We start from the raw sequence: 26342 nt of genomic DNA, 5'->3' as shown, positions 1-26342 counted from the left end.
AAACTGTCGTCGGGAACCAGGCGCGGCGTGAAATCGACCTAATAAATTCGATCTGATACAGTTTTGTGCATGCGTAGTTAGAGTCTTAAGTACGTTCTTGCGCGCAGAGCCGAGCGAATAAAAGAGAATACATTACGACCCACGCGCGCGTGACTAGCTTTAAAGAGAATTTTAAACACGATGATTTTTCATCTCGTTTATTCGAGCTAGTAAACGAATGATACGAATATAAAAAGGTGTAGTGAGATTTGCTACCTTCCTTGGAGGTTTTTTAATAAATTTCGATCGATAAAAAATGCAATTTCTGTTGAATAGTAATTTTCCTTCAATTCCGTAAACGGCAAGAGTGAAAATATTATATTTAGCAAGAAAATAAGAGCTCGTTATCCTTCGACCCAGCTCTGCTCGCTAAAAATGTCGCCATCGCGTTGTATGTATAAGAGCGATATTGACATGACTCGAAGTCGTACATTTCGCACAGAAACCGAAATCGATATAATTTCAGCGAGTTCGGTTTTCAATATCGCGACCTCGTAGGTTAAAAGAATGTCGCCCGAATCATCGGGTTTGCATATTTTTTCCGACAAATAACCGTGAAGGCTGCTACATCCAGGAAACGCTGAAATTATATATCGATTCGAGATCATGCTCTCGCTCATGTATACGAGTATTAACGCGCTCCTCTATATGTGTGTGGACCAGCAGTAAGACTAAAGGGCCGATCGTCGAGAATAAAAAAAAGGGCAGATAGACCGAATCTCGTCTACGCGAAAACGGGCGACGCGATTTATCGTGGTCGTCGCGAACTGCAAGCCTTATCGCTGCTTTCATCCCGTTCTCCTAGTTTTCATCCAGTACCGCGTATAATCCGTCTTCCTCTTTCGTCTTTTCTCATTTTTTTCCTGTTTTTTTTTTTTTCATTCTTTTTTCCTTAATTCAATTGTCAAGTTTTCTTCTCCCCTCTGTCCTCTCCTCGTTCTACCACAAGCACGAAACATCGCTTGGTCGATTAGCTTACGAGTCAACATACAAATATAATTAGAAAAATATAATTGGTAGAAGAATATAGAGATAGAGTTAGAATCAATCGTTTTCTTATTATGTTTGTTTTCTTTTTTTTTTCTCCTCCTTTTTTATCGATTTTACTCATTAATATTCCTCCGTCCCCGCGCCCTCTTCTCGTCCTTCGTCGCGCTTCGTAGTGCTCGCTCGGGAGTTTTATTTTCCGCGAATGACTCTCGAGACGTGTCCCCTTCGAGAAAAATCTCACGCTCTCTTCGAGAAACTAAAACTCTGCCGGTTGCACAACTTCCGATCCTTAACGCCGGGCAGCGTTCAACTCTCGCGACGAGAAACCTACTCAAGTTATTTGATAAATGTACAGGTTCATTGTTCTGTCATCCAATCTCTCGTTCGCGCGCGCAAGCATCCCTCGTCACGTGTCTATTCGTCACATGTGCACGTCTCAAAAGCGCGCAAAATTTCTCCTCTCTCATTTTTCTTTTTTTTCTTTTCTGTTTTTTTTTTTTTTTTTTTTTAGAAACGAGGATCGTACGCCTGTCACGTCCCTTTCAGAAGTCACGCGAGGATATACGAAGAATCGTTCAGTCTTAAAGGATGGGTGAAAGTGCGCAGGCGGTTATGGTGTGGCGGTTTCTAAAACGTGCGACCTCCCTCACGGCGATTCTTTCTTCCAGATGCTTTTCTCTTTCTCTCTCTTTCGTCTGTGTGCTCCCGCCCCGGGGAGCAACGAGACTCTTTGTACCGACGACTGACTTTCGCAAATATCGCTTCGCAAATGTAGCACGGCGTAGATTATTTCTGAATATTTAAAGTCCATTAGAAAGCAACAATGTTTCGCGCAAGATGGAGGTTTTTCGAAACAAACTATATATTTTGCCGAGGAAGAATTCAATCTCCTTTTTTGATCGCGCGAGGGAGATATATATATATATATACGACCGATCGATTATTCTCGATCGATTTTGCGATGAAATCTTAGTGCGCGGAGACACGAAAGAGGGATATCGATGTCGCGGGGAGAATATGACTTGCGTGCAAAAACATAATACACGCGAAAGGTGTTCTTTACACACATCTCCCTTTCGAAGGTAATAGTTACGCTAACGGTGATTTCTTTATACAGCGTGGCGATTATAATATGGCGATCATATCGAATGTTGTGCGCGCATAGCATGTCGATATATACGTGTGTCTTTCATATTTTTATACGCGTCTGTTACGTTAATTCCCTCCCCCGCGTCCCCTCTTTCCCTCCCTCCATTCGTGTGCGTAAAATGCGTGTGCGTTGTCGCGAGTCCTCGATTTGAGAATGACGGAGAAATATATTGGGATATCTCCATCCCTTTTTCTTTCTCCTTCTTTCTCTCTATTCATTATTCTTAATCCACCCGGGAGATTTCGTTCTGCTTTTAATTAGTCCCTTTGTTCCTTCGCAGAAAGATTCCCTTTCCTTTTTTTTTGCTTAACACTAGAACACGTCCGGTCAACGTTTTGCGATCGAACACCGCTCTTCCAGAACTCACCGTACGCAATCAAATCGAAAACTAAGTCGTGCCGAGTGAATAATGTAAAAGGAAAGAGCGACAACTTTGCGGCTCGACACCACGTGTCACGCGTATCGACATCGCTGGTGTCTATATACGCGTTAATAGAACGTATATGTAACGTTCTTTCGAAATTTGAATACAGAGGAAAAAGGGAGTCTTTTTTTCCAGATAGTGACACTTTTACGTCCGGAGTTTCGGACAAACGGTGCCCAATCTCTGCCTGCGCGTTGTTTTTTTTTTTTTTTTTTTTTTGTTCAAATATATCGACGAGGAAAATATATGCCTATATGATTAACATTATTTTTCGTAACACTCTTTTCGGCAGATTACAAAAATCCTGTGAAAATTGTCGGCGAATTCCCGGGGTGTTCTAGCGTTAACGATCTTCGATTTCCCGAGAGATCGAGGAGGATCCGTATATGAGGATCGTATCGCGAGAATGCCGTCTCGCAAAAACGAAAATGTGTGCACGATGCGATGCGACACGCGCGCGATATATGCAGTAGAAAAATAAATTTTCTCTCAAACGTTTAATAATGAGATAACACCGACGCTACGAGACGTTTCTTAACACGCGTCGTTATCGCAGGATCGTCACCCCCTAAGCTCACTTGACTTTGCTCAGTCATCGTTCACACGGCCTCGATTAATCGAGAGCGATCTTTTGTTTACTTTCTCTCCCTCTCTCTCTCTCTCTCTCTCTCTCTTTTTCCTTCATGTGTTCATTATTTAATAAAACACATTCGATAAAATATTTCTCTCTCGTCTTAGATCTATACATTTGTGTTTCATAGATATACATGTATATGTCGGATAAAAAAGAAAGATATAATATAAACGATTCGTATAGATCTTTCCTTTGAATTCCAAACTCGTCCCTGAGACACTTGACGCATGTTAAGAAGCATCCTGTACACATATCGGTACAACCAACGTTTCAACGAGACAAAAATACGAGACCCTATTCTCTCCGTTGGCGCCTTGTCGGCGACCACCCTTGGCGAGGGACTCACGACTCACAATCAGACTCACCGAACGATAGGGGGTGCGAGGGAGAACGTATTCGCGTGTATACCTTCTCATACTTTGTGTGAATCCGAGGGATGGGAGAGGACGAGGGAGGGAGGGGGTGGGGGGTGGGGAAGGGGAAAATTTTTCCTTTTGTATCCGCGCGCGAAGGGGTACACAATAATAGGTGCGTCGAAATAATCGCTACGCTACGACTCACTATTGCTAATCTACACGCGTGACCGCGGTCGACCTCTTGAGGTGGACCCCGCCTATAATATCCTATCGACAAGAAGAGAAAAAATCGAGTGACTACAACACACTTAAGTCCTTACGCTTAAAGCGATCCCTAAAAACGATCCGAGCGTTCTTCACGCTCGGCTCTACGTGACTTACTACGAGCGTCTTACTACAATATGAAATATACGTCTACAATTCTACGCGGGTATATACGCGCGATCGTATAACGTCGCACTGAAGGAAAAATAGTTATCGATTCGGTTTGCGTTATTACGAGATAACGGACCGCCTTTTTTCTCGGCACGCCTTTTAGCGCTGATACGTCATTCGCGACTGTTCGATTCTACCTGTGCAAGAATGATGCAAATGTATAATACTTAAGTTTCATGCAAGCTTGCAAATATCTTTCTTTATCAATTCGGAGTAAGATTTTTACTCATTTTTATCAGATGCATTCTAAGCGCGTAAAATCAAAATTATTTTTCTCGATAAAAATTTACTTCTTAATAAAGTACTTTATCTTGGCTATGATTCAAAAAGAATTCCTTTCCAAGAAGATTTGCATTGTGAAATAGTATTTTGTTTTTAAGTCTTCAACTCACAGCGGCAGTGTTCTTTCAATTTTTCTTTCAATCTTATATTAATGTCAAATTCTTTGGTCGACAGATAAATAAAATTTAGTCGTATTCAGCGCTAAAACACGATGAAAATACAGAACATTGTATTCCCTCGAGAGACGTTAAAAATCTCGAACGCAAACTGCGTTAAACTTGACGAATCATGAGCTCTTGTATGTAATTCTACATTCCCCAAACTAATGTTACCGCAAAATGGTATCAACGGAGATAGCTCTCTTGGCATCGCCAATAGTAATAAGGATTGTACAATATTATTACGTAATGTCGAATAAAATAATTCATTCTAATCTAAATATTTGCAAGATTTTCGATTTTCGCCTCCTTTTTGATATATCGAAAGATATTTTTTTAATTACTACAAAACAAAATTACCTCTCTATTATTTAATCACAATTTTAGTATACGATAAATATTTATTGTGCGTGGCAAGATTAAAAAGGGGAAACGGATATATGTATCAGTGTTGGAAATAATTCTCAACGATTACATAATGGATTATCGCGTTAATCTCTTAATTCGCTAACTCTCTCGATAAAAAAATATTCTGCTCGCAGAAAAATATCCTCGAAGAATGATTGACAAAATTTACAAAAGGTTGGCTTTATACGTCATTTAAATAATTATCGCTAACAAGTAATAATTGTTTCGATAAATAAGTATATTTTCCGTTTCGCTCGTGACATATTGTCTCGTCAACATATTGTTTCGCATCGGTCTCGAATAATGCGTTCCCTTATTGAACGGTGCGGTTATCGGCATATTGATAAGATATATTGAACGTTGTCTTCATGAGAGTTGATTGTTACAGAATAAATTGTAATAGCGTCAATAATAGTTAAATCCATGATGAGAATGAGCTTCACTGAATTATCTAACGTTAAAATATTACAATAGATGAAAAAGCTATTAAAAATTCGATATCAATCAACAATGCAATACTATAGTAAATAATCGCGTCAGTGTAAGTTGAAGAAGAGATATTTGATTGGGTTCTGTAAGTTTTATTTTTCAAATTTTTTTCAAGTAAAATTCTCAATTTACCGCAAACGAGGATGTATGACGTTTTGTAAAAGAAAATCTACTTTGTATTATAAACTGAGGATGAGCATTATTCTTTATCGTTACAATCCTGATTAGTTTTTTTTTTTTTTTTTTTTAAACAAAACGCATTTGAAATCATCTTTAAACAATTTCGCTCATATTATACAGATATAATGTGTAATTTAATATAATCGCGTAGAGTAAATTGTGTGTAAAATGCGTGAAAATGATTTCACCGAGCTTTAAATAATTTACTCTCGACGTTCTCATTAGATCGGAGTTAGTTAGCGCGAGCGACTATATTATACACAGCTTTTCATATTACACATTAATTATGCGATATTAACCAATTTCGGGGATTTGCGGAAATTGAAGACAACATATGCGGGCTTTATCGAACGTTTGATATAAACAGAAGCGCGCGGAATATACTTTGTGTCGATTCCAGGTATCGATCTATTGACATTACCGCGATAAAGCTACTACAGTGTGCGTCGTATCTGACATAAGTGTATTAAGTACGGAAATTTTGATAGAGAAGTAAAGTAGATCGCGTAAAATTGGATATGTGAAAAAAATAGTAATTAAAATAGCGTCAAATAAATTTGTTAATGAAAAACGTATGTTTATCTATAAATTTTGATTATCGAAAAAGTGTTCCTTTAAAAGAATTAACATACGAGAAGCATCAATAACTTAGCCGAATAATGCATTAATTTCAGCGATTTTAATGCATCTTTCGCGCAAATATCTTCAATAATATACAATGTAATATCAGTTTTATGAGGAAAAAATATATCAAAAGAGCAATGAGATTAGACTCTCTTTAGGAATAAAATTAAATAAATATACGATATAACTGTGCGACTAAAAAAAACATCAAACTCGCGAATTGTTCTATCAAAAAAATCACAGCGTTTCAAGTTCGCGACACAGAGATATTCAGTTATTTCGATTATTAATAACAACCTGGTTTGATGCGCCTTGTAATAACTGAATTATAATTGATTACTATCATAATACAAAATAATTATAGATTTTTCTTTAATTTTTCACCGATTATATATAATTGGGCAAATTGTTGCGAGATATACATAAAATTAATATTCAACGCGAATGTGTATCGAATGAGCTATTTTGCGCCAATTTTTCGGGAAACGCAATACCCTTCGACGTTTTACGGGAAATTCGAGGCGACGGAACACCATCGTTTGATCACGTAACACGCATAGGCCAATTATAATGCCGCGATAATTAGAGAGAGCCATCGCTGCGACTCGATAAGTTTGGGGTGTATAGAAACTTGTGCGGACGTGGTAACACTAACGTGATTAAAATGGGGAAAGGGATGGTTTGTTACTTTGTTACAGTTATATTGGTGTTCAGTTACAGTTTATCGTCACTCTTCCGTATGTTGTCGGTTGCGTGCTATGCGGAGAGGGGGGATGGTGAGGAGGGGGCAGGGGGAGGGGAGGGGGGAGTCAGGGGAAAATGGGTTCAGTTTTAGCAAAGCCGACTATAATATTACACTCAGCACACAAGCGCTACTATATACTTAAATAGGGTAGTGGCGTTACTTGCGTAGACAATACGGGGGAAATAGCACAAACAGCGGTCCTCTGTGTGTGACATACGATATATAGTTTCACATCGTACATACACACGATCCTCGTATTTATACGAAACCTTTGTCGAGTAAGAGTACCTAGTAAAAGGGGGTCTGTTAGTTGCTTCTAATGACATGTAATCGAGAGGTACACCGCGTTTGATCGGAATCGATAGGGACGACATTAAGATCGATATAAATGTAACGACGATGGTGTATACATACATGCATATATATGTATATGTATGTATGTATATAAATATATGTTTACATAGTCGTATAATGTAGTAATATAGTAAAACTGTCGTATTAATGTCGTAGCAATCGTGCCAATGATCGTAATTGTACAAATAGTACAGTCATACGATGACCATTCGCATCATTCAGAAGACTAGAATCTTACTTTTCTACCTTTTCTTTCTTAAGATGTTAAACAACGCTTGCTTTTTGTAAACCTCGTTTATGCTACTCACACACATCGTCTCTTCTAATATATCGCTCGATGTCATTTTACACTTGTAATTTGATTCGTAAGTGAATTATACAAGCACCAAGGTTTTTCATTTCAAAAATTCTTTTTTTTCCTTCCTTTTCCGAATTGAAAATAATTTTTCAAAAGGATTTTTCACTCGTACAAGTTTTCCTTAACCGATTCAACGACAACATTTACTGAATCTAAATGTTTTCAAAGAAAAGTCTTTTGACAGAAGAGAGAGTATTAGCACAAAGTTGGATGTTTACAAAGTTACCGCTAAGAACGCGTCCGGAAACCAAGCAAACCCTTCCACCTTTATTCTACACAAATCGAGCGAATGCGATAACACGTGAAAATTCCCCCCGCAACATGAGCAAAACGCAGTCAATCGATATAATTAAAAATTACGTACAAACACGCTATAACATATCCGATAAATCGTTAATATCGTACAGTTCGATAAATATAAATAGTCGTAGTGTCTCCTACTAATAGCTATACCCGCGTATATATTACGCGTTATATGCGCGTATATTGTTAATCGATATATTCTTTTTTTGGCTTCCTATATAATGCGTAATGTATAATATATAAATATGATAAACGCGCCGCGCCGCGCGCTACACCTTGACAAAATAATGCTCTAAAAATCGTTCTCCTCTCTCCCGCCCTCCCTCTCTTTCGCATCCCCTTCTCTCGTTCTCCATGTAAGTAAGTCTTAAAAGTCTTCCGACCATCTTCTTCAATATTTAAATTCGATCCTGTGGCGAGTAACATCCTCGACGAGGACTCGGTTCGTTTGAGCGAGCGAGACACCCTCTATGAATCTGCTTAAAGCCTATTTTCGCACGCGGCCTGTATTTCAACAAATATCAAACAAAAATATTTAACATACCGAGAATTAATAAAGCTGTAATAATCGCGACACGTGTATCTCAGGTTCATTCGATATCAATATCGTAGGCCGAATCCAGATCACGTCTAGTCGAACGATAAGGAAATCAAAGGAATAATCAAATAACTCGATTTTTAGAAATTGTAAAATATGTTGTACGAGATCAATTGTGATTGTAACATTTTGCGGGAAAATTTGCGCACACGTTATGGCGGAGAGAAATTGGTTGAAATCCGTCAATGATCGTCACCGTTTGATTTGTAAAATGTTCAATTCGTGAAGAACAATAATTCGGATAGAGAGTAGAAATCCCATTCTCGTTTCCCTTTTCGCCTCAATAAAATAGAAAATTTTTACTCGTTAAATCCGGAGATATCGTTCCGCGAATTTCTTCTCGGATTCGATCGCTCATTATGGAAATGTCGCGAATTTACGTAAATCGCGTAAAACTGTTTCTAAGCGCGGGACATGAAAGAGAGTATCACGAGCAAGCAGTCTCGATCTAAATTTAACAATAATTCGATGTAATAATAGTAGGATTATATCATACATCCCGCGTACTAAAGGTTATAGTCTATTATTTTTTATCAAATGTGCACGAGTCGAGGGAGATTACATCCCGGTATACGAGCATCGATATTTTATCGTCTCTTACCACGGTATAATAGTTAGAAACAAGATTGTCTATATATAAATAATTATATAATCACCGTCCGATCTATCAATATATGTAAAACGCTTTCACGATCAAAAAACAGAATCACACGTGTTGTTCGAGGCTATTCTCGGTAACAATAAGCACATCCATCCTCGCGTGAATTAGCGCGTCTCGTCTTATAATTTTTGCGCGCGCGTTTTGCGTTTTACAATTCCTCAACAATTCAAACATGCTGGTCTCTCTACATTATTACAAGTTAAAAGTATCCTAATTCTAACGAATCTACGTACGATTATATCGAAATGGAATTAGTCGATAAAGTATTGTGCTCCCCGACAACGTAAAAATGATTGTAAACTTTCTTCGTTCAACTTTCAATCAAAACATCTAACAATCAGACTTGTTGATTGAATTTCGTCGCGCATCTTGTCCGATCCCAGTTGAAAAGTTTGATCGATACAAATTTTCGAAACAAACATTCGATGCTTTGGCGATCGTTTTTTAAAAAATTTTTAAACCTTTCGAGATCACAAAGAGAGATTGTAAAAATATATATGCAAATATTGCGATTGAATTTCATAAAAATTTTCACGGAAAAATATATATTGCGAAGGCATCCTTTTACAAAAATAAAATTTAGGAAATTCAACGCATTTTGAAAGATCGATATGTCGCAAACTCTCATTTTTCTCTATTTAATTCATTAAAGAATATCAATGTTCAACGAAAAAGAGAATAATTTCACTTATCAATGAAAGATATGCTAGCGTCAATTTTTTTTAAGTAGAAAAATGCCTCGAAAGGATTAAGTGGTATATAAAAATTCGCACCTGTCTGTGAAAGACTAATTATTTTGCTCCCACGCCCTTTCTACTCATCTCTCGCTTTTGTTTGTTTTTTTTTTCTTTTTTAATTTTATCTGTCGATCAGCTTGGAAGGAATGTTTATTCTTTCATATTGAGAATTATAATAATACGCGTGATAGGTATCTTATCAGACGTCGTTCTTCTCTCTCGGCAGTCGCTATATTTTATCTTATGTCGGTTTTTCGCCTTGCAAAAATAAAATTTCCAAAGAATAACTCTGAGAGATCAACGATCGTCGGCATTTATCAACTGAGCGCGATTAACGATCGTTCACCGATCAAATCAGCGAGGATTCGACACTTGGGGAAGTTGGCGCGCGCTTCTTTTCCTTCTTTCCATTGTTCTTTTAATTCAAAGTGTAAAAATGTTGTAACGGTACTTTCAAAACAAACTTCGATTCCAGAAAGAATCGGGCGTCCCGTCCGAAACCTGTTCGAGTTTTCCTATTTCTCTTTCTCTCTCTCTCTCTCTCTCTCTCTCTCTCTCTCTTTCCTTCTCACTTTTGGTTTGGGACGAATCGCGGATTCCGAGCTGCAAGCTATGCTTTTCACGCGATCGATGTGGTTCCCTTTTGTTCGCGTATTTCATTTATTCCTCCGGCGTCGAAATTGAACGGTATACCGAGAAGAAGTGCGGAAGCGGTGGACGAATCGGCCGATATAACCGGATGCGCGAGTATTAAGAGTACGCGCGTGTTTTAGGGTGGTAGAAAAAAGATTCTCGCGGGATAAAAGGTTCACTGGTGGTTCGCAAAGGTTTACGTTTCACCCTTGGCTTTGATGTTCCCTAGAGTAATTGACATGTGAAGATATACTTATAGTTTATGCCTCTCTTCCACTGTAAACGGCCTGACTCGATTCTTCTTTTTACCCTTTTCTCTCTCACCCACCTACAATTTTCTCAACGCGCTTCGCGCTCGGCGATGGAAATCGATCTTGGGAAGAGTTGTTTTTTTTTTTTTTTTTTTTTTTTTTTTTTTTCGAATCATCGACACATTTTTTTTAAAATGACATCTTGCACTCTACACGATGATATATTTTTGATAAGATTTTCAAAATTCTCAATCTCTCAGATTTTTTTCTTTGTTGCACGATAGAAAACTATTCTCGCAAAGCTTCGGAGATATATATATATTGTACATTTCCTTTGAATTTTGCACATTGAATACAAATTATTTTCGTAAAAGCTACAGTAAAAGAAGTGAAAATTTGTGGAAGCAATTGTTCCCTTTGATGGAAATATGATTTCTATCGCCGAATGCTGTTTCTTCCGACATGTGCAGAGGAAAGTGGATAGAGCAAAGGCGCATTGATTTTAAATAGATTAGAAAAGTGCTTTGTTCTCGCTTTTAACAGACGCGACTCGAGTCCTCCACGTGTAGCTTTTCTATCAACTCTCCCCTATTCTTTCGCAGAAGTGAATTCCGCATGGAAGTAAAGACAATAGCGCGATCGCGCGTTAAAGAAAATCGTCAATCCGCGTTCCCGAATGTTTCGCCCTTTCATCATCGATACATACGTCGTGGTGCGCTGTTTCTTAATTATTGTACTACCAGAACTATTCAAGAGAGATGACTCGAGAGTGGAAGCTGATCCAATCGGAGAAAAGTTTATTTCGACCTTTTTTTTTATTTTTAAATATTATTGTAGCTAAGAGATCGCGAGATACGAAGAGAGAAATTCTCATTCATAAATTCGTATTTTATAGATAAGATATTTTGATTTAAAAAGTACATGTATATCGCGCGATATCGTATTATATTATGTCCACCTGATTCTCTGAGAGTACAAGGATTAAGCGCTCGACACGCGTCAAGCGTCGCGGATCTGTTATGCAAATTATTAAGCTGCTATTGTCGCGTTTTATCGCGCTGAGCCTTTCTTTTTACCGCATCCTCTCTTGCTGCTCGCCGGAAGTGTTACGAGCTATTGATTACCGTAATCCGGGAATGTTGCGAGAGAAAATCAAAACGTACGCAGCTGTCTCTGGACGAGCCGCTGCAAACATTACATAGGAATGTTATTCGATAGTAATCGCAGACATTCAACTGTATTGATAACGAGCGATAATCGTAACATACTATCGTCTAACCAAAAGTATGCGAGAAACATTTAGCTCTCTCTCTCTCTCTCTCTCTCTCTCTCTCTCCCTCTCCCTCCCTTTTCTTTTCGAACAATCTCAGCTTACTCTCCCCCCGCGCGTCATTCACGTCGCTTTTATCTCTCTCATATTCTCGGTTTCTCTCATCGTTTTGTCGTGTTATCAACGCGAGTGGTATCACCGTGACGTCATCGGTTCGCACACGGCTCTCTAAATAGTTGTTAATTAATAACCTACAAGTATAGTACTGTTCCCAGTTTTATTTATTCATCGCGCCTCCCTCTCAAACTCACGCACACACAATTTTTTTTTTATGTGTTCTTTGTTAATTTCAAAATTTAAAAAAATACATATATACTCTCAACCGGACACGCGCGTCGCGACGGGCGCGGTCTAACTATTTTTACTTTTTTCTTTATTCTTCTCTTTTTTTGTTCAACTTGTCAAATAACGCTTATCTCGCTCCCTGCGCTCTTCCTCTTCCTGTCCCTCTGTTCCTCTTACTCATATTAACTTCCTTAATAAAATCCTACCACAATCTATGTAATAATAATAGTTAATTTAAATATGCATGTCGTATATTTATAATGTAATGTATTATGCATATATTATGTGTCTGTATTATATGCTCGATTAGCGAATATAGATATGAATAGGATTTATGTGGAATATAATGACGCGTACGTTAGATTAGACAATAATTTATCGATGATAATGACAATAATAATAATAATAATAATAATAATAATAATAATAATAATAATAATAATAATAATAGTAAAACTAATAATATTAGCAATATATCATAATATGTGTGGTAATAGAATAATAAATAAATAAATAAATATAATAATATAATTGCAATAATAAAACCGCATCGCAGGGATCAGTGGTTGGCGACTAGAGTTGTACCGCGATGCTCTTTTTTGCGCAAAGAGACAATGATAAAAATCACGAATTACAAATAAATGCGCGATTAAAAGTAAATTCTAAAGAGAAATCGCAAAAAGAGTCAATCCGACAAGACAATATAATAAACGGCGTTTATGTTATAATGATCCGATAATATTATAAATGGCGCGATCTCTCGCGCGTTTGGCAACAGAGTCTCTCAATGGCGGGGATAATATTAATTGTAATTGTCGTATGTCAATAATAATTAATGATAATAATGATGTGCGACTGACATCACGACGACGCACAAAATAGTAAGAACCTTATTAGATTCCCTTTCTCTAATAATAATGATAATAATAGAGCAATAATAATAGAGTAATAATAATAATAATAATAGTAATATTAATATTAATAGTAATAGTAATAATAGAGTGTTAATAATAGTAATTATCCCTGTGCTTCGCGCACGTGCCCTCCCGCGTGTACATGTGTCATGCGCGTGTCGTATGTATATTTATACGTATGTGTGTACGTGTGTCCCCTTACCGGCTAATAGTGTTAATTATTACATACGCTGAGTGTTTAACTTGTTTTACACGCGATGCGAAGTAGCAAAGATATCGAGAGGCCATGACTAGACATTCAATCGTATAAGTTTCTTGCCATACGACTTATACAATAGTAATAACAAGATGGCGGGCGGCACCGGAAAATTTGCCGACGAATAAAACACTCGACTTATAATTATATATTAATCATACATGTAATGTACACATAGGTTCTCCTCTTTCTCTCTCTCTCTCTCTCTCTCTCTCTCTCTCTCTCTTTCTCTTTCCTTCTATCCCTCTTTCCAAATGCGCTTCCCATCTCTCTTACTTTCAGTATTAATTCCCTTAAACAGTTAAAGGAGATGCTCGGCACCCCCTTCTCCCTCCTTCTCTCGTTCGAAAATTAAAAAGAGGGTGAACGATTACGATACAGACATCCTGGAATACTGGAGGCTTCTTATCTATACACCACATAGCAAAATCTTACTCCCTTGTTTATGCATGTACATTTTACCTCTTCTTTCTCCCTCCTTCTCTTTCTTATTCATTCGCTAGAGTTAAATCTTAAAAACGCACGAGATCTCTAAGCCTAGAAAAACGTATCTTAAATTACAACACATACCGTATACCACGTGCTGTGGCCAATCAACGGCCTTCAACGAGACAACCGATTTACAATTCGATCTCATATTTTTATATTTTTAACTTCCGGTTGTCCTCTTTTCTCTCTTTTCCTTTCCTTCAAAGAGAAGCCTTCCTTTCAGCAAAAGAAAGCGACGGTTCATCAGGGAAAGGAAACTGTGCGTTCGCCCACGCTCTCCTTCCGATAATCTTTCTCTCTTAATGGAATGTATTAAGTTAATCGCAAACTGGTCCACGCGAAATCTATATTATATGACACCTTTACGATTATACATCTTTATCGAAAAAGCGTTAAAATATATTGAAATTATCAAGTAGCTTTTTTTTCCTTGGTCAAAATCGGAGTTTGGAGCATCGATTTTATGTATCTCAATTTTATATTTTATTACTGGACATGCAACTCTAAATACCAGATAGTTTGCTGTACAAGAGATTTGATTTGATTTAATTGAATAAAGCTGTTGTTTCGTGTAATTTATAATTTTATAGAGATAGAGAAAAGACATTGAAAAATCGACGGCGATTCTTCGACGAAGAAGAGAAAAATGCAAAGGGAGAGGTTCTTTAATAGAAATGAATTGGCAGACCGATCGCGCCGTTTCGCCTTCAATATACGGACGATCTATTAAAAACTTTTCCCCGAGGTAAGTAAGAAGCAAGGGCGGTTCAACGATCAACGATAACTGGCCATTCAACATTGAATAACATCTTAAGATCTACTTAAATTCCGGGGTGGAACAACGCGACCGGGGCCTGAAATAATTTGCTCGAAATCCATCGGGCTGTAGGAATAAAAAAAAAAAAAAAAAAAAAAAAAAAAAAAAAAAAAACTTTCGGCATCACCTTTGTACTTCGAACATTCGCGTCAACTCTCTCTTCTTTTTCTCTTTCCTTCGAATCTCCTGCTCTTCGTATAATGTCATTTTCCGCGCACGCATATTTCGCTTTGTCGGGTTTTTTTTTTTTTTTTTTTTATCAAAGGTACCTTTGTCTCGATTCTTGTCCATCCATTTGTGTTTTTCAGAGCTGCATGTTCGAGCAACGAGAGATATTACATCGAGAGATTGGCGAGCTAAATTTATCGATAACATTAACGATATCTTGTAGCCCGTAGTTCCTCGATCAATACTGATCTTGGAAATTTCAAAGTCATTAATAACCGTCGTTTGTCTCCGTTCATGAACCATTACTCCTTGCCATCCGAACCGTCGATTGGCGCACGTTACCCGCGGATACGTATACACCACGTTTAATCATGCTAGTGATATATGCGTACGATAATTAATTCGCGTATATCGCTTACTGACTAAGGAAATCGCGATCGCGCGCGTCGCCGATCTGCCGGACTCCGGTCAGCGTGCCGATTCGGCACTCTACCTCTTCGTTAAATTATAATCCAATAATGTACCCCCCGGGAAAGACGAGAAGAACGCGTGATAATGTGATAATTGGCAACCAGAGTCGAGCCGACGTCGCGACGCGCCGATCCTTCGCGTTTCGTTTACAGCGTCGTATAATATCCATCATGTGGTGTCAGAGAGACTGCAACTCGGCAGCAAGTACAATGTGTATATAACTAGGCATGCAACAATACTTGGAGTGGTATTTTTCACGAGTTAAAAATAGCGATCAACCATTCGATCTCCCTCCCTTTCTCTCCCCCAATATTTTTCTTTCTCTCTTTCTCTCTCTCTCTCTCTCTCTCTCTCTCTCCCTTTCTCTCTTTCTCTCACACTCTCATCGTTTCACTTTCACAGTTGCTCTTTTTGGTTTTACTCATTAAGTAACATTACTTGGGCCCGGGAAGAATGTAATTTTTCTTCTTTTTTTTTTTCTCCCTCTCTCTTTCTCGCAAAAGTTACACAGAGTCGCCGCGCGCCGCTAATGTCTTTTGTGTCTCGCATTGTGTGGCATTGTGTATGTGGACGATAAAAAAAAATTTCCCCTCTTTTCTCGAAATGACAATACCTTTTGCATGGTCAGGCTCGATCTCCTCTCCGACCTCCTGCTCTCCCATAGGGAAGGGTATCCTCCGATCCTCGACCGAAACTCGGTAACAGATGCATCTGCGATTTTATTATGCCATAAAAGCTGCCAAGAGAATCGAACGAGATTTCGAGGATAATATCAATCAATTCGATTTTTTAAAAGTCGTTTGGTCGTCGGTGGCGCTCGGCGCGATCGGCATACAATTAACGCGCGCTGCGAACGTACAAAAATATATATGTGACATTTATAATCCGCTATAGGTTTCTAAAAACTCGTCTCTTTTTTTTTCTCTCTCGTTATTATTATTAATTCATCGGCGATCGACGTCGCCGAGCGCCGCTTAGGGAGCCTGCAATTATTCGCGAATTCTTCCTTCGGTTGGACTTCCGTGGACCTCGTTTCGTTTCTCTCTTCCGTTTTCTCTATCTTACCGATTGTCCGTCGCGAGAAATCGTCGCATGAAAAGGAAAGTGTGTCGGGAAAAGTGGGATCGAAAATTAAATTACAAAATGATCAAGCCACGCGCAACTCGCGTTAAAATACTAAAAGGAAAATATGTATCACGTAGGAACGAGATAAGCAAAATTCAACAATTCAAAAGAATAAAAGCAATTCGATTTGATTTGATTATCTGTCCGACTTAATCGTATCCGATTTACGGGATGACTGTTGCAACTGATGTTTTCTGAGACTATTTCTATTATTTATAATTCCTCAATTTATTACCTTGAGTTACTTTTTCTTTCGCATTTATGACGCGTGATGCAGACACTTCTATGTCTTTATTAAAGCAAATAATTTAAATTAAATAAAGGAAAGTCAATATTTATATAATATTTAATTAAACATTTTCTGCTTTTAGAAACCAAATTTTTTTTCTACAACAGAAGAGATATTAAAATAACTGTGAAATCCGAATTTAACTGTATATGATAATAAATTAATATATTTGTTAACATTGTTATCAAATAAAAAAAAAATAAAATCTTAATAAAGCCAAAAAATATAAAAATTTAGTTATTTTTGAATAGTGTTTCTTCTTACATAGATGGAGCGATTTTAAATTGCTATGAAAAACGTCAGCGATTGCGTTATGTTCATGAGAGCATCGCGTGTATTGATGGACAACAAACTACGCTAAGATGTATCTATAAATTATAATGCATCGTCTATAATCAAACAGGAACACACTGCTACGTAACGCCACACATTATAGTGGAATGTAACTGATCACCAGCGGCGAGAAAGCTTCGTCGGGGAAACAGGTCCTCTCGTCGATTATATACTTGCATTAAAAGCGTATATAATACGCCTACAGGGATCGTAGGTGGAGATACCAATTGTTAATCGGATGAGAAGATATCGGTGGATCGGATCGGAAAATGTCAATCGATACGGCTTTACGTTATGCGATGATACGATTCTGAGCTGGAAAATGAAAAAAAAGTCATTATCCGAGAATTATTGGAATAATGAATAAGTAATCAAGATTTTTAAAAAATTATGTCGTTAGATTGAAAAAAAAAATATTTAATCTAAATGTAAAATAGGAAAGCTGTAAATCTCTATATCAATAATTAAATCTTTCTTTCCCGTTTCAATAGTGGACTTTTCTTAAGAATTGGATTTCTGTGATTCGATGTGCTTCAAAATGGACTTTCCTCAAAAGAGGAGATATTGATTTTCCGAAGCGGGGACCGTCGACGTTGTCGGAAACAGCAGGCGTAGAGAAGAGACGTAGAGAGATAAAGAAAAAAAAAGTAAAACCACACTGCTCGTGCGTAATGTGAACTGAAAATATTATTAAAAAGCATTTTACAACAAAAAATAACTAAAAAACAAACAAAAATACGATTTACAATTAAATTAAGAACAATCGAGTTGTATGATCTAAAAATAATAATAATAATAATACAATATTATAATAATATTAATAATAATAACATAACAAACCAATACAAAAAAAAGGAAGAAGAGAGGCTGACAGTGTGAGAAAGTGACAATATGTCGAAACGGTACTCGTTCTCTTCTCGCGCGCGTCTCACATTCTTGATAACGCGAGTGCGCACGAATATATAAAATACGCACGTAGGCACGTAGTAACATATATATATATATATATATACATCATACATACACACGCACACATTCACATAATACACGCACGCATGATGTACGTACATCTCTCGATTCTTATTTAGGAGTAATGCGTAGGAATGGAATTTAATCTCTCTTGTCTTGTGCGCGCGCCTCACGCAGTCGGATTACTACTGATTGCGAGTGCGGCAAATTACTGGTAGTGATGGCTAGCTGGCAAGGTGGCGCATCGTCTCTCTTCTCGGTATTTCGCGTTATAATAACGTAGTAACGATACACAATAACTGAATTAATAAGAATAATATTATAAAATAATGTAATAATAATATTATAATAGTAACTAAATATATATCCAGATAATAATACAGTAACTAATTAATAATAATAGATATAATGATAATAATGAGACAGTAATGTAACTACGAATCAACACATGCTTATGCGATATAAATACTAATGGACAGATATCTTTGTGATGCCATCTCGATGGTGCAAGCCTTCCTTTTTTCCCTCGCACCGCGAAATATTATATTCTCTTTCTCGAAAGAAAGATACCCGGGTGTCCCGCTTTCGCGCCGTATTCTCTCGGCGTTCCAGTTTGTCTGGTTGTCGAATTTATTTTTCAACATCGCAATTACAGATAGTGATAAAATATGTAGTTGAAGCTTAAATAATTATGGCCAATTGAATAAATAGATAGAAAGAGCCAAAAAAAGATAAATCCATTTTTTGTTTCACTGAAAGATGTCAAGATAACTAGAATAGTCTCTGATGAAATATTCCTGCACCGCTGTTATCAGTTTGTCAAGTTATTAAAAAAAAAAAAAAAAATGAAAAAGAAACGCGAAATCGATTCACGTTGAAACGGTTTGATGAATCTAAAAATTAAAAAGAGAGTTTGATGATTTGCTCGAGGCGGTGCGAAAATGGGACCCGATCGAAAAATCAAACAGAGATATCGAAATAAATCGCTATGTGAAAAAAAACAAGAATAATCAAAATAAGTTTCGACGACTCCTGCAGCTCGGTGTTTCCTTTCCTTTTTTTTTTCCTCGAACACCCTATTAATTTTTGTCGTCCTTGTTCGTCCTTAGAGCTTAGTCCTCGTACATTGCGCAAGGACGTTCTCCGGTCATAAAATGTCCAGAATTTGCGGGCAACAATAATATAACATCGATTCTTCCAATCGAAACGATGAATGACGAACGTAAAAATTGATCGCTAATGTCATCCTTTCGTTTGCGATTCGAAGAAAATCGATAAAAAATACTCACGGAATGTTTACGGAATTTATCTGGAGGGCGAACAAGAACGAGGATCTGTAACGATCACCTGGTTCGGTAGTCTTTTATTGTAATTTAATCGTAATTTAATCCGCGCAATTGATGAATCTATAATTTTTTTTTTCAATAGATCTACCTTAATGTATTTATATCTGTCATACTTTATAAATTTGTTGATCGCACGATGCAAAAGTTTATCGTAACTCGCGTCTCTAAATGTTATAATTCATAAAGATCAATTTTATGAGATTCACATAATGTTTACGTGAACGAAACTTGTTCTTCATCATATGTTTCTTTCCTTTTTGTTCTTTTTTCTTTAAAAAAGTAATATCTTTAAATAATGGCAATTTATCGTATTAATCTGTATAACAGTTATAAAATGTTTAGATCACAATTTATGCTTTTGTTTGATCGAGCATTATAAATGCTTAATAACTGATACAAATTTTTTAAATCTTTAGATCAAAATTTTTAATTAATCAAAGCCAACAAAACTCTTTAATTCAATCTCACAAATGTTCACTCATACCAAACTACTAATTATTCAAATCTTGACTACCAAATCAAGTAATCACAAAATTGCCGATGACCACGATTATCCCAGGATCTTCGATTATGATTAATCGTCTTCGAAATCGAATTCAAAGACGTAGAAGCGATCTCGCGCATTTTAATTATTGTTTATTTAGTCAAATCACAGATCAACTATTAATAAATTATTACTCTTTTTTTAACTTATATTCGTAATTACTTATTATTTGTTTAAAAATCTGTTATTTCAAGTTGAAACAATATCCAAAACTTGATCGAAAGCAACTATTGCAACGATCGAGTGATGGGTGATCAATCTTTAAAATAATTTGATTAAATTAATCGTTCATTATACATAAAAAATCTATCGTATCTTTCGATTGAGATAATATTTTTGTTTTTCATGAATAACGATTAGGCACCTAAGTCTGAAAGGTTTGGATCGACCTTAGAGGACTCTCCAAAACTTTCAGAATTGCGCCATATGTTTGCGCGAGCGATAAATCAATAATCGAAGATCTGTAATCCGCGAGATGATCATAGTCAAGTAAGAGGGTTAAAATTAGGATTATGTGCCAGCTAGCCCTTTTCCCTTCACAGTATACACCACTAGAGGAAGAGAACGTTGAATAACGTCTCGTATCGACCATCGAAAGTCGCAAGACACAAACGTTAATAATAGTAATAATAATAAAAATATAATAATAAAAAATACAATAATATTAATAAAAATATAATATAATAATAGAGCAAACATGTACGTGCGTGGAGTCGCGCGGCGAAGAACTATGGGAACTCCCGCGTGTGTGTATGATTGGCGTGATTTTTTTTTTATCCCTATCCAACAAAATATATTAATACTATAAGTTTGAGAGCAAAAACGATAATGCCAACGCGAACCTAAAACGGCTGCGTGGCAGTCGGGTGGGGGGAGTCTCGGAGGATGTCAGTTCTAATCTCGTTGGCGTTTTTATCCAAATTCAAGAACGTAAAGCAGCAACGATACAAGCGAAAATCAGAGAAGAACAGAAATGTGTTCCACAGTAGTTGTGATAACTTATCCAGAGAACGAGATACAGAGTGAAAAAAGGAAAGTCTTACACGCTTACTAAAACAACTAAAATAACTACTATATGCGCTACGATACTACTAAACTAATGATAATAATAATAAAAAAAAAATAATAAAATAAAATAAAAAAAGAAAAAGAAGAGGATTTCGCCCAAGGATGGGAGGTTGGAGAAAGCAACTGATTCGCCTTCTGCTTTCGTTCGTTGACCAGGATGATATAAACGATAAACATGCGTGAATGCGTCATTTTTTTTTTTTTTTTTTTTTTTTTGTTACGAGGGCCGAGAATAAATTTCGACAAACTAATGTCATTAATTATACGTAGCGGATACGCTCAAAATGCCACGTGTGCACTCTCATCTTTTTCTTAAAACTTCATCCCTTGTATAATAATACTACGCCATTCTAATCTCTACGAGCGCCCGGTTTCTGTGGTACCTCTCCGTGAATTAGACAATCTTTATTTTCCATAAATTTATACCTGCCGTCAATTTATGAGCGAGTTACTTAACATCAGAACTTCGTACTTTGCCAAGATACTTCCTCGGATGACAGATAAATTATTTACTTATCTTCGCGAAGAATAACAGTTTTAAACAAATTGAATAACGTCGCTTACCGATAAAAATGAGTAATAAATTTATCAACGCGATCTCTTGACGATAAAACTAGTTAGAAAAATTGTGCGTACGATCAAGCATTTAATATAGATGGGCTCAAACTCGACGACGTCGCGATAAAATAACAGAAACAAATGCACGGAAGAGAGATGAGAAACATAGAAAAATTAACTAAGTAAAAAAAAATTAATCGATAACAGTAAATTGAATTTAGGAGAAATAAACGTGCGCGATGACCGTTCGACGACATTGTCGTTGTTGTCGCTGTCATAAATGAATACGAAACGCACCTCAGAATGAATTTCCGTAGGAATTGTCAATAATCGTTATACACAAAAAAATCCATATGCAAAAATAATCGTGAAGGAATCAATGGCGGGGATACCGTTCTCGATCTATCGATTCGTAAACGTATAAACGTCTTGTTAATTGGGAATCTACGATTCTCGCGACGATTCAATCATCATTAATCTCAGATGATCAGCAAAGTTCTATTAAACAACACGCGTCCGTACGCGATTCAACGGTCCTGCTGTTATCCAAATCTGTCGACGCTCTATACTGAAATGTTATATTGAAATTTCATCTTCCTAAAGAATTTCTCAAACTATTTAGCGCAAACATACCGCATGGATCAATTGGATGTTTTACCTCAGTAAGATCAACCAATTATCCATTCCAGATAGCGCGCGAACAATTTGGGAAACCGATTAATCAGAGATATTCGAGACATGTTGGCGATGTGTATGGATTAGTAACTTGTAACTTACTGTCGAGTCTAAGACCATACAAGTCGTCCAACAGAGAGTCTAGTTTCGTTCATTCCCGTCGTAGAACCAGAGACCGAAACCATTAAGATCTGAGCAGGTTGGTTGCAATATCGTATGGAACTTAGTGGATCTCTCAGAATACGATGAAATAATAGCATCTCGCGCGACACGTTCCTCGCGAACCTTTGTACGGGGACGCTTCGAACCGCGGTGACCGGAAGTGACATATTGATCGACAACCACGTCGGAGAGAGTAACGAAAACGTGTAAAACGCGCGTCGAGGCACGCGTGACGTTCGTATGGGCCCATGTCATCAGATAGAAACGCGCTTCTCGGTGTGATGATTATCGGACGAGGTCTCAGAGAGAAGATCGTGGTTAGTGCGGGATAGGGGAAGGGAGGCTTGGTAACGGATGCGAAGAAAAGAGGAAGTAGGATGAGGGAGAATGGAAGGCGAGGGTGGGGTTGGAGCTGGGGCGGGGGAGAGAGGGGGGGAAGTGACTAGCGGCGGCGAGCTCTACAACTAAACAACAACAACAGTATTTTCAGTATTATAACAACATTAACAAGTAAGTTATCGCGCACGCGCGCGCGAATATACGGCGCGTACGCACGAAGAAAGGAGCGCGCGCGAATTTGTCGGGGCAGCAAGGTTGATTACGTCCTCTCTCTTTTCTCTCTTGTTGCGGGTCCTCGACATTCGACGTCGCGAGGATTACACATAGAGCGTCGCGTGTCTCTCCTTCTTTTCGTCCACGCTCGCGATGACGCGGAGAGAGTGTCGAAGGGAAACGCGCGCGCGCGTTATGCTTTCCCGCATACCGTCGTCGGTCGATGATGTCCGATGATGTCGTACGGCGGAGTCCACAGGAGAAACGTTTTGGGAACTCCATTCTTGCCGCGTGAACGACACTCGCTCGAGGGAGTCGATCCCTCGCGTATACGGAGCGTATAGTGCGCCCCTTCTCTAATGGTCGGCGGTTCGTGAAACGTCTTGTAGATGGGGGCGGGCGAAGAAGGTGATGGCAACAGTGGTGAATTGAGCGCGCGAGCGTTGGTGGTAGAATGGCGGATGTAGAAGAAGACAGGCGAGCGTAGGTGAAAGGAAAGATCGACGAGATCGCGATGATCCCACGCGGCCGTCCAATGATGCGGAGCGGCGATGATGACGATAACAAGGATGATGATGATGATGATACGATGACAAATGTTGACACTGGCGCACGACGATCATCGTCGTCGTCGTGACGCGTCGCTGCTCTACATGCCGATCGGCGGTACCTGCACATAACGGTATATGTAAAGCCGATAGTCCTTGCTAGCGAGTACCACTGAGCCGTCGTCCATTAACGCAACATCGAAACACTGCGCGTGCTTGACTTTGCTCTCAAGGGCCGAAACCAGTTGACCGTCTTGTGTGAAGATGGTTAGATTGAAGTTGTTATGATTGTCCGCTATCAGTATCTCGCCATGAGTGTTGATGCCTACGCCGATGGGATAGTTGGTGATACCCTCACCGCCAATCTGTCGTAGGTAAGCACCTTCGTAATTGAAAACCTTGACGCAGTGGGCGCGATTGTCGCTGATGAAAATCTCCTGTTTGTCGTTTACCACTACGCCATTCGGGAATTCGAGATGCTTCGAACAGCCAAACTTTTGTAGGACGTTGCCAGTTTGATCAAAGATAATGACGCGCATTACTTTGCACTCCACTACGACAATACGTCCCTTCGAATCAACGGTGACGCCGCGTGGGTGTTGGAGAATGTTCGCACCAAATTTGCGTACAAACTGACCATACTGATTGTAGATCTGTATTTGATGAGTTGGTGAGCGTTCTGTGACGATAATATCACCGGACGTCTTCACAACGGCAACTCGATTCGGGTAAAGCAGTTGTCCATCGCGTTTACCACACTCGCCAAATTGAAACTTGAACCTGCCTTCTTTGTCAAAGATCTGAATCCGGTGATTGTTTGTATCGGCAACGATGATGTCATTCTGCGCGTTTACCGCGACGCCCGACGGTTCCGTAAATTGGCCCTCCATTACGCCAAACTCACCAAACTTGCAATGGTAGATCATCTTCTGTCGCTTGATCTGCGACTTGGGAGGGAATATTGCGGTAGCGGACATCAACTTCGATGTCAAGTCGAGGACGGAATCGCCGGGCGCGGTATTCGCCGCCACGGCTACCGCCGACGGCATCGCGAAATGGTCGTTTGTCGTTACAACCGGATAAGCGTCGCTACCGCCGTTGCTCCACTTTTCGTACGGATTAGCGTTCATACCGTTCAGATTAACATCACTGACCGTTGTGGAGAATGGTCCTAGACTGTTGGCCGAACTGAAGCGTTTCGAGATCACGGTGCTGATGGTGTCGATCGAGGAAGGTGACGACGACGATCCGCAATTCATACTGGAGGAGATCAGGCCGTTACTGTAAGTACGGTCTAGGAGAAGACCGCCTAAGGAGCCCGTACCGCTTCCTGGTCCATTGCTAATGTTGCTGCCACTGCTGCCGATGCCGTTGCTCGACAAGGCGGTAGGTCGTGCAATCGGTGGTTGCTTGCCGATCGAACCGCTGTTCTCGCTACTACTACTACTCCGCACGTAACCGAAAGTATTTCTCACGCCTACTTGTATCGCCTGATAGTTGCTGACGAATTCGAGGTCCACGGTCTGATTGGCTATGTCCGTATTCGGCGCGCAATTGAGCAGAGTCTGAAGTTTGGACTCAAAGACCTTCTTGACTAAGAGGAAATCAGTGATGGTGGTAACCTTGGTAATGCGCTCGACAAAGTCGCACGCTTGCAAAATCTTGTCGGCCATCTCGTTGGCGCGTTGCCCGAGCACGTTGAGGGAGATCTGCTTGGTTGAAAACACCGAGTCGAGTTCTTTCAATAGCTCTTGTTTTCGCTCGTCTAGCATCGATCGATAGAATTGAAATGTATCATTGATCTCGTTCTGCGCTTTGTGATACTGCACCTGTAGCACCGCGGCGCTGTGATCCGCCGCCTTGACGGCTGCACGGGCGTCTGCCGCCTTCGCGCGGCACTCTTGGACAGTCCGCACCAACGCCTCGATCTGCTGTGCGCCCACCTCCGAGATGTGGGCGCAATCGTGCAGCGGCGTCGTATGCTCCGTTAACGTGCACTCCTTGCATATCATCATGTTGCAAGTCCGGCAGAAATATTTGACTATCTCCTGCTTGTGTCTCGTGCAAAAGTGCACCTTCTCGCTGTTGTTACTGTTGTTGCTGTTACCGCTGCTACCGTTGATCACTAAGCTGTTACCGCCGCCATTGGCGCTGCCGCCGTTGCTACCGTTGCAGGTGCTCTTTGATAATTCCGTTGTCGCGGTAATCGTGCCACTACCACCACTGCTACTGCCGTTGTTGCCACCGCCAACGGTCTCCAACTTGGAATCGGCCAGGTTCAGCACCCGATGGCCCTCGAAACAGAGCATGTACTGATGCGCCATTACGCAATTCGGACAAAGAAATTGGTCGCAATCGTAACAACGCGCAACAGCGTCGGCCGCACTGGACTTGCAGCCGGTGCAGCGGGTGCGACCGGTGCTACCCAGCCGGCAGCGTGGGCACGGATCCTCGCCCGACTTCGGTGCGTCCAGGCACAAATCGCAGCTGTCAACGTCGCAGATTGCCGAGTCGCTAGCAGGCGGCGAACTGCCGCTCACTGTTACAGGGGACAGCGAGACCGGGGACCCGAGGGAATTCGCGCGCGATTCCAGCGAGGGTGTCGGCGAGGCCATCTTCAGTCAACCGGCATCC

The 26342-nt window shown here is 39.3% G+C and overlaps 1 protein-coding gene across 6 annotated transcripts in view; it reads right to left on the bottom strand.

Annotated features, from left to right (window-relative positions):
* Positions 1–749: 749 nt before the first annotated feature.
* The window catches only part of Brat (tripartite motif-containing protein brain tumor), a 104265-nt gene continuing 78672 nt past the window's right edge, over positions 750–26342 (bottom strand). For all 6 annotated transcript variants that reach the window (XM_072894496.1, XM_072894495.1, XM_072894494.1 and 3 more), the window contains one exon: positions 750–26342. In XM_072894496.1, the coding sequence (XP_072750597.1) occupies positions 23810–26323 (2514 nt within the window). In that variant the 5' untranslated portion in view covers positions 26324–26342 and the 3' untranslated portion in view covers positions 750–23809.

Source organism: Anoplolepis gracilipes, chromosome 6, assembly GCF_047496725.1.
Source record: "Anoplolepis gracilipes chromosome 6, ASM4749672v1, whole genome shotgun sequence".
In the NCBI taxonomy this organism is placed as follows: Eukaryota; Metazoa; Arthropoda; class Insecta; order Hymenoptera; family Formicidae; genus Anoplolepis; species Anoplolepis gracilipes.
Note: the sequence above shows the minus strand (reverse complement) of the source record. Positions and strands in the feature narration are given on the sequence as shown.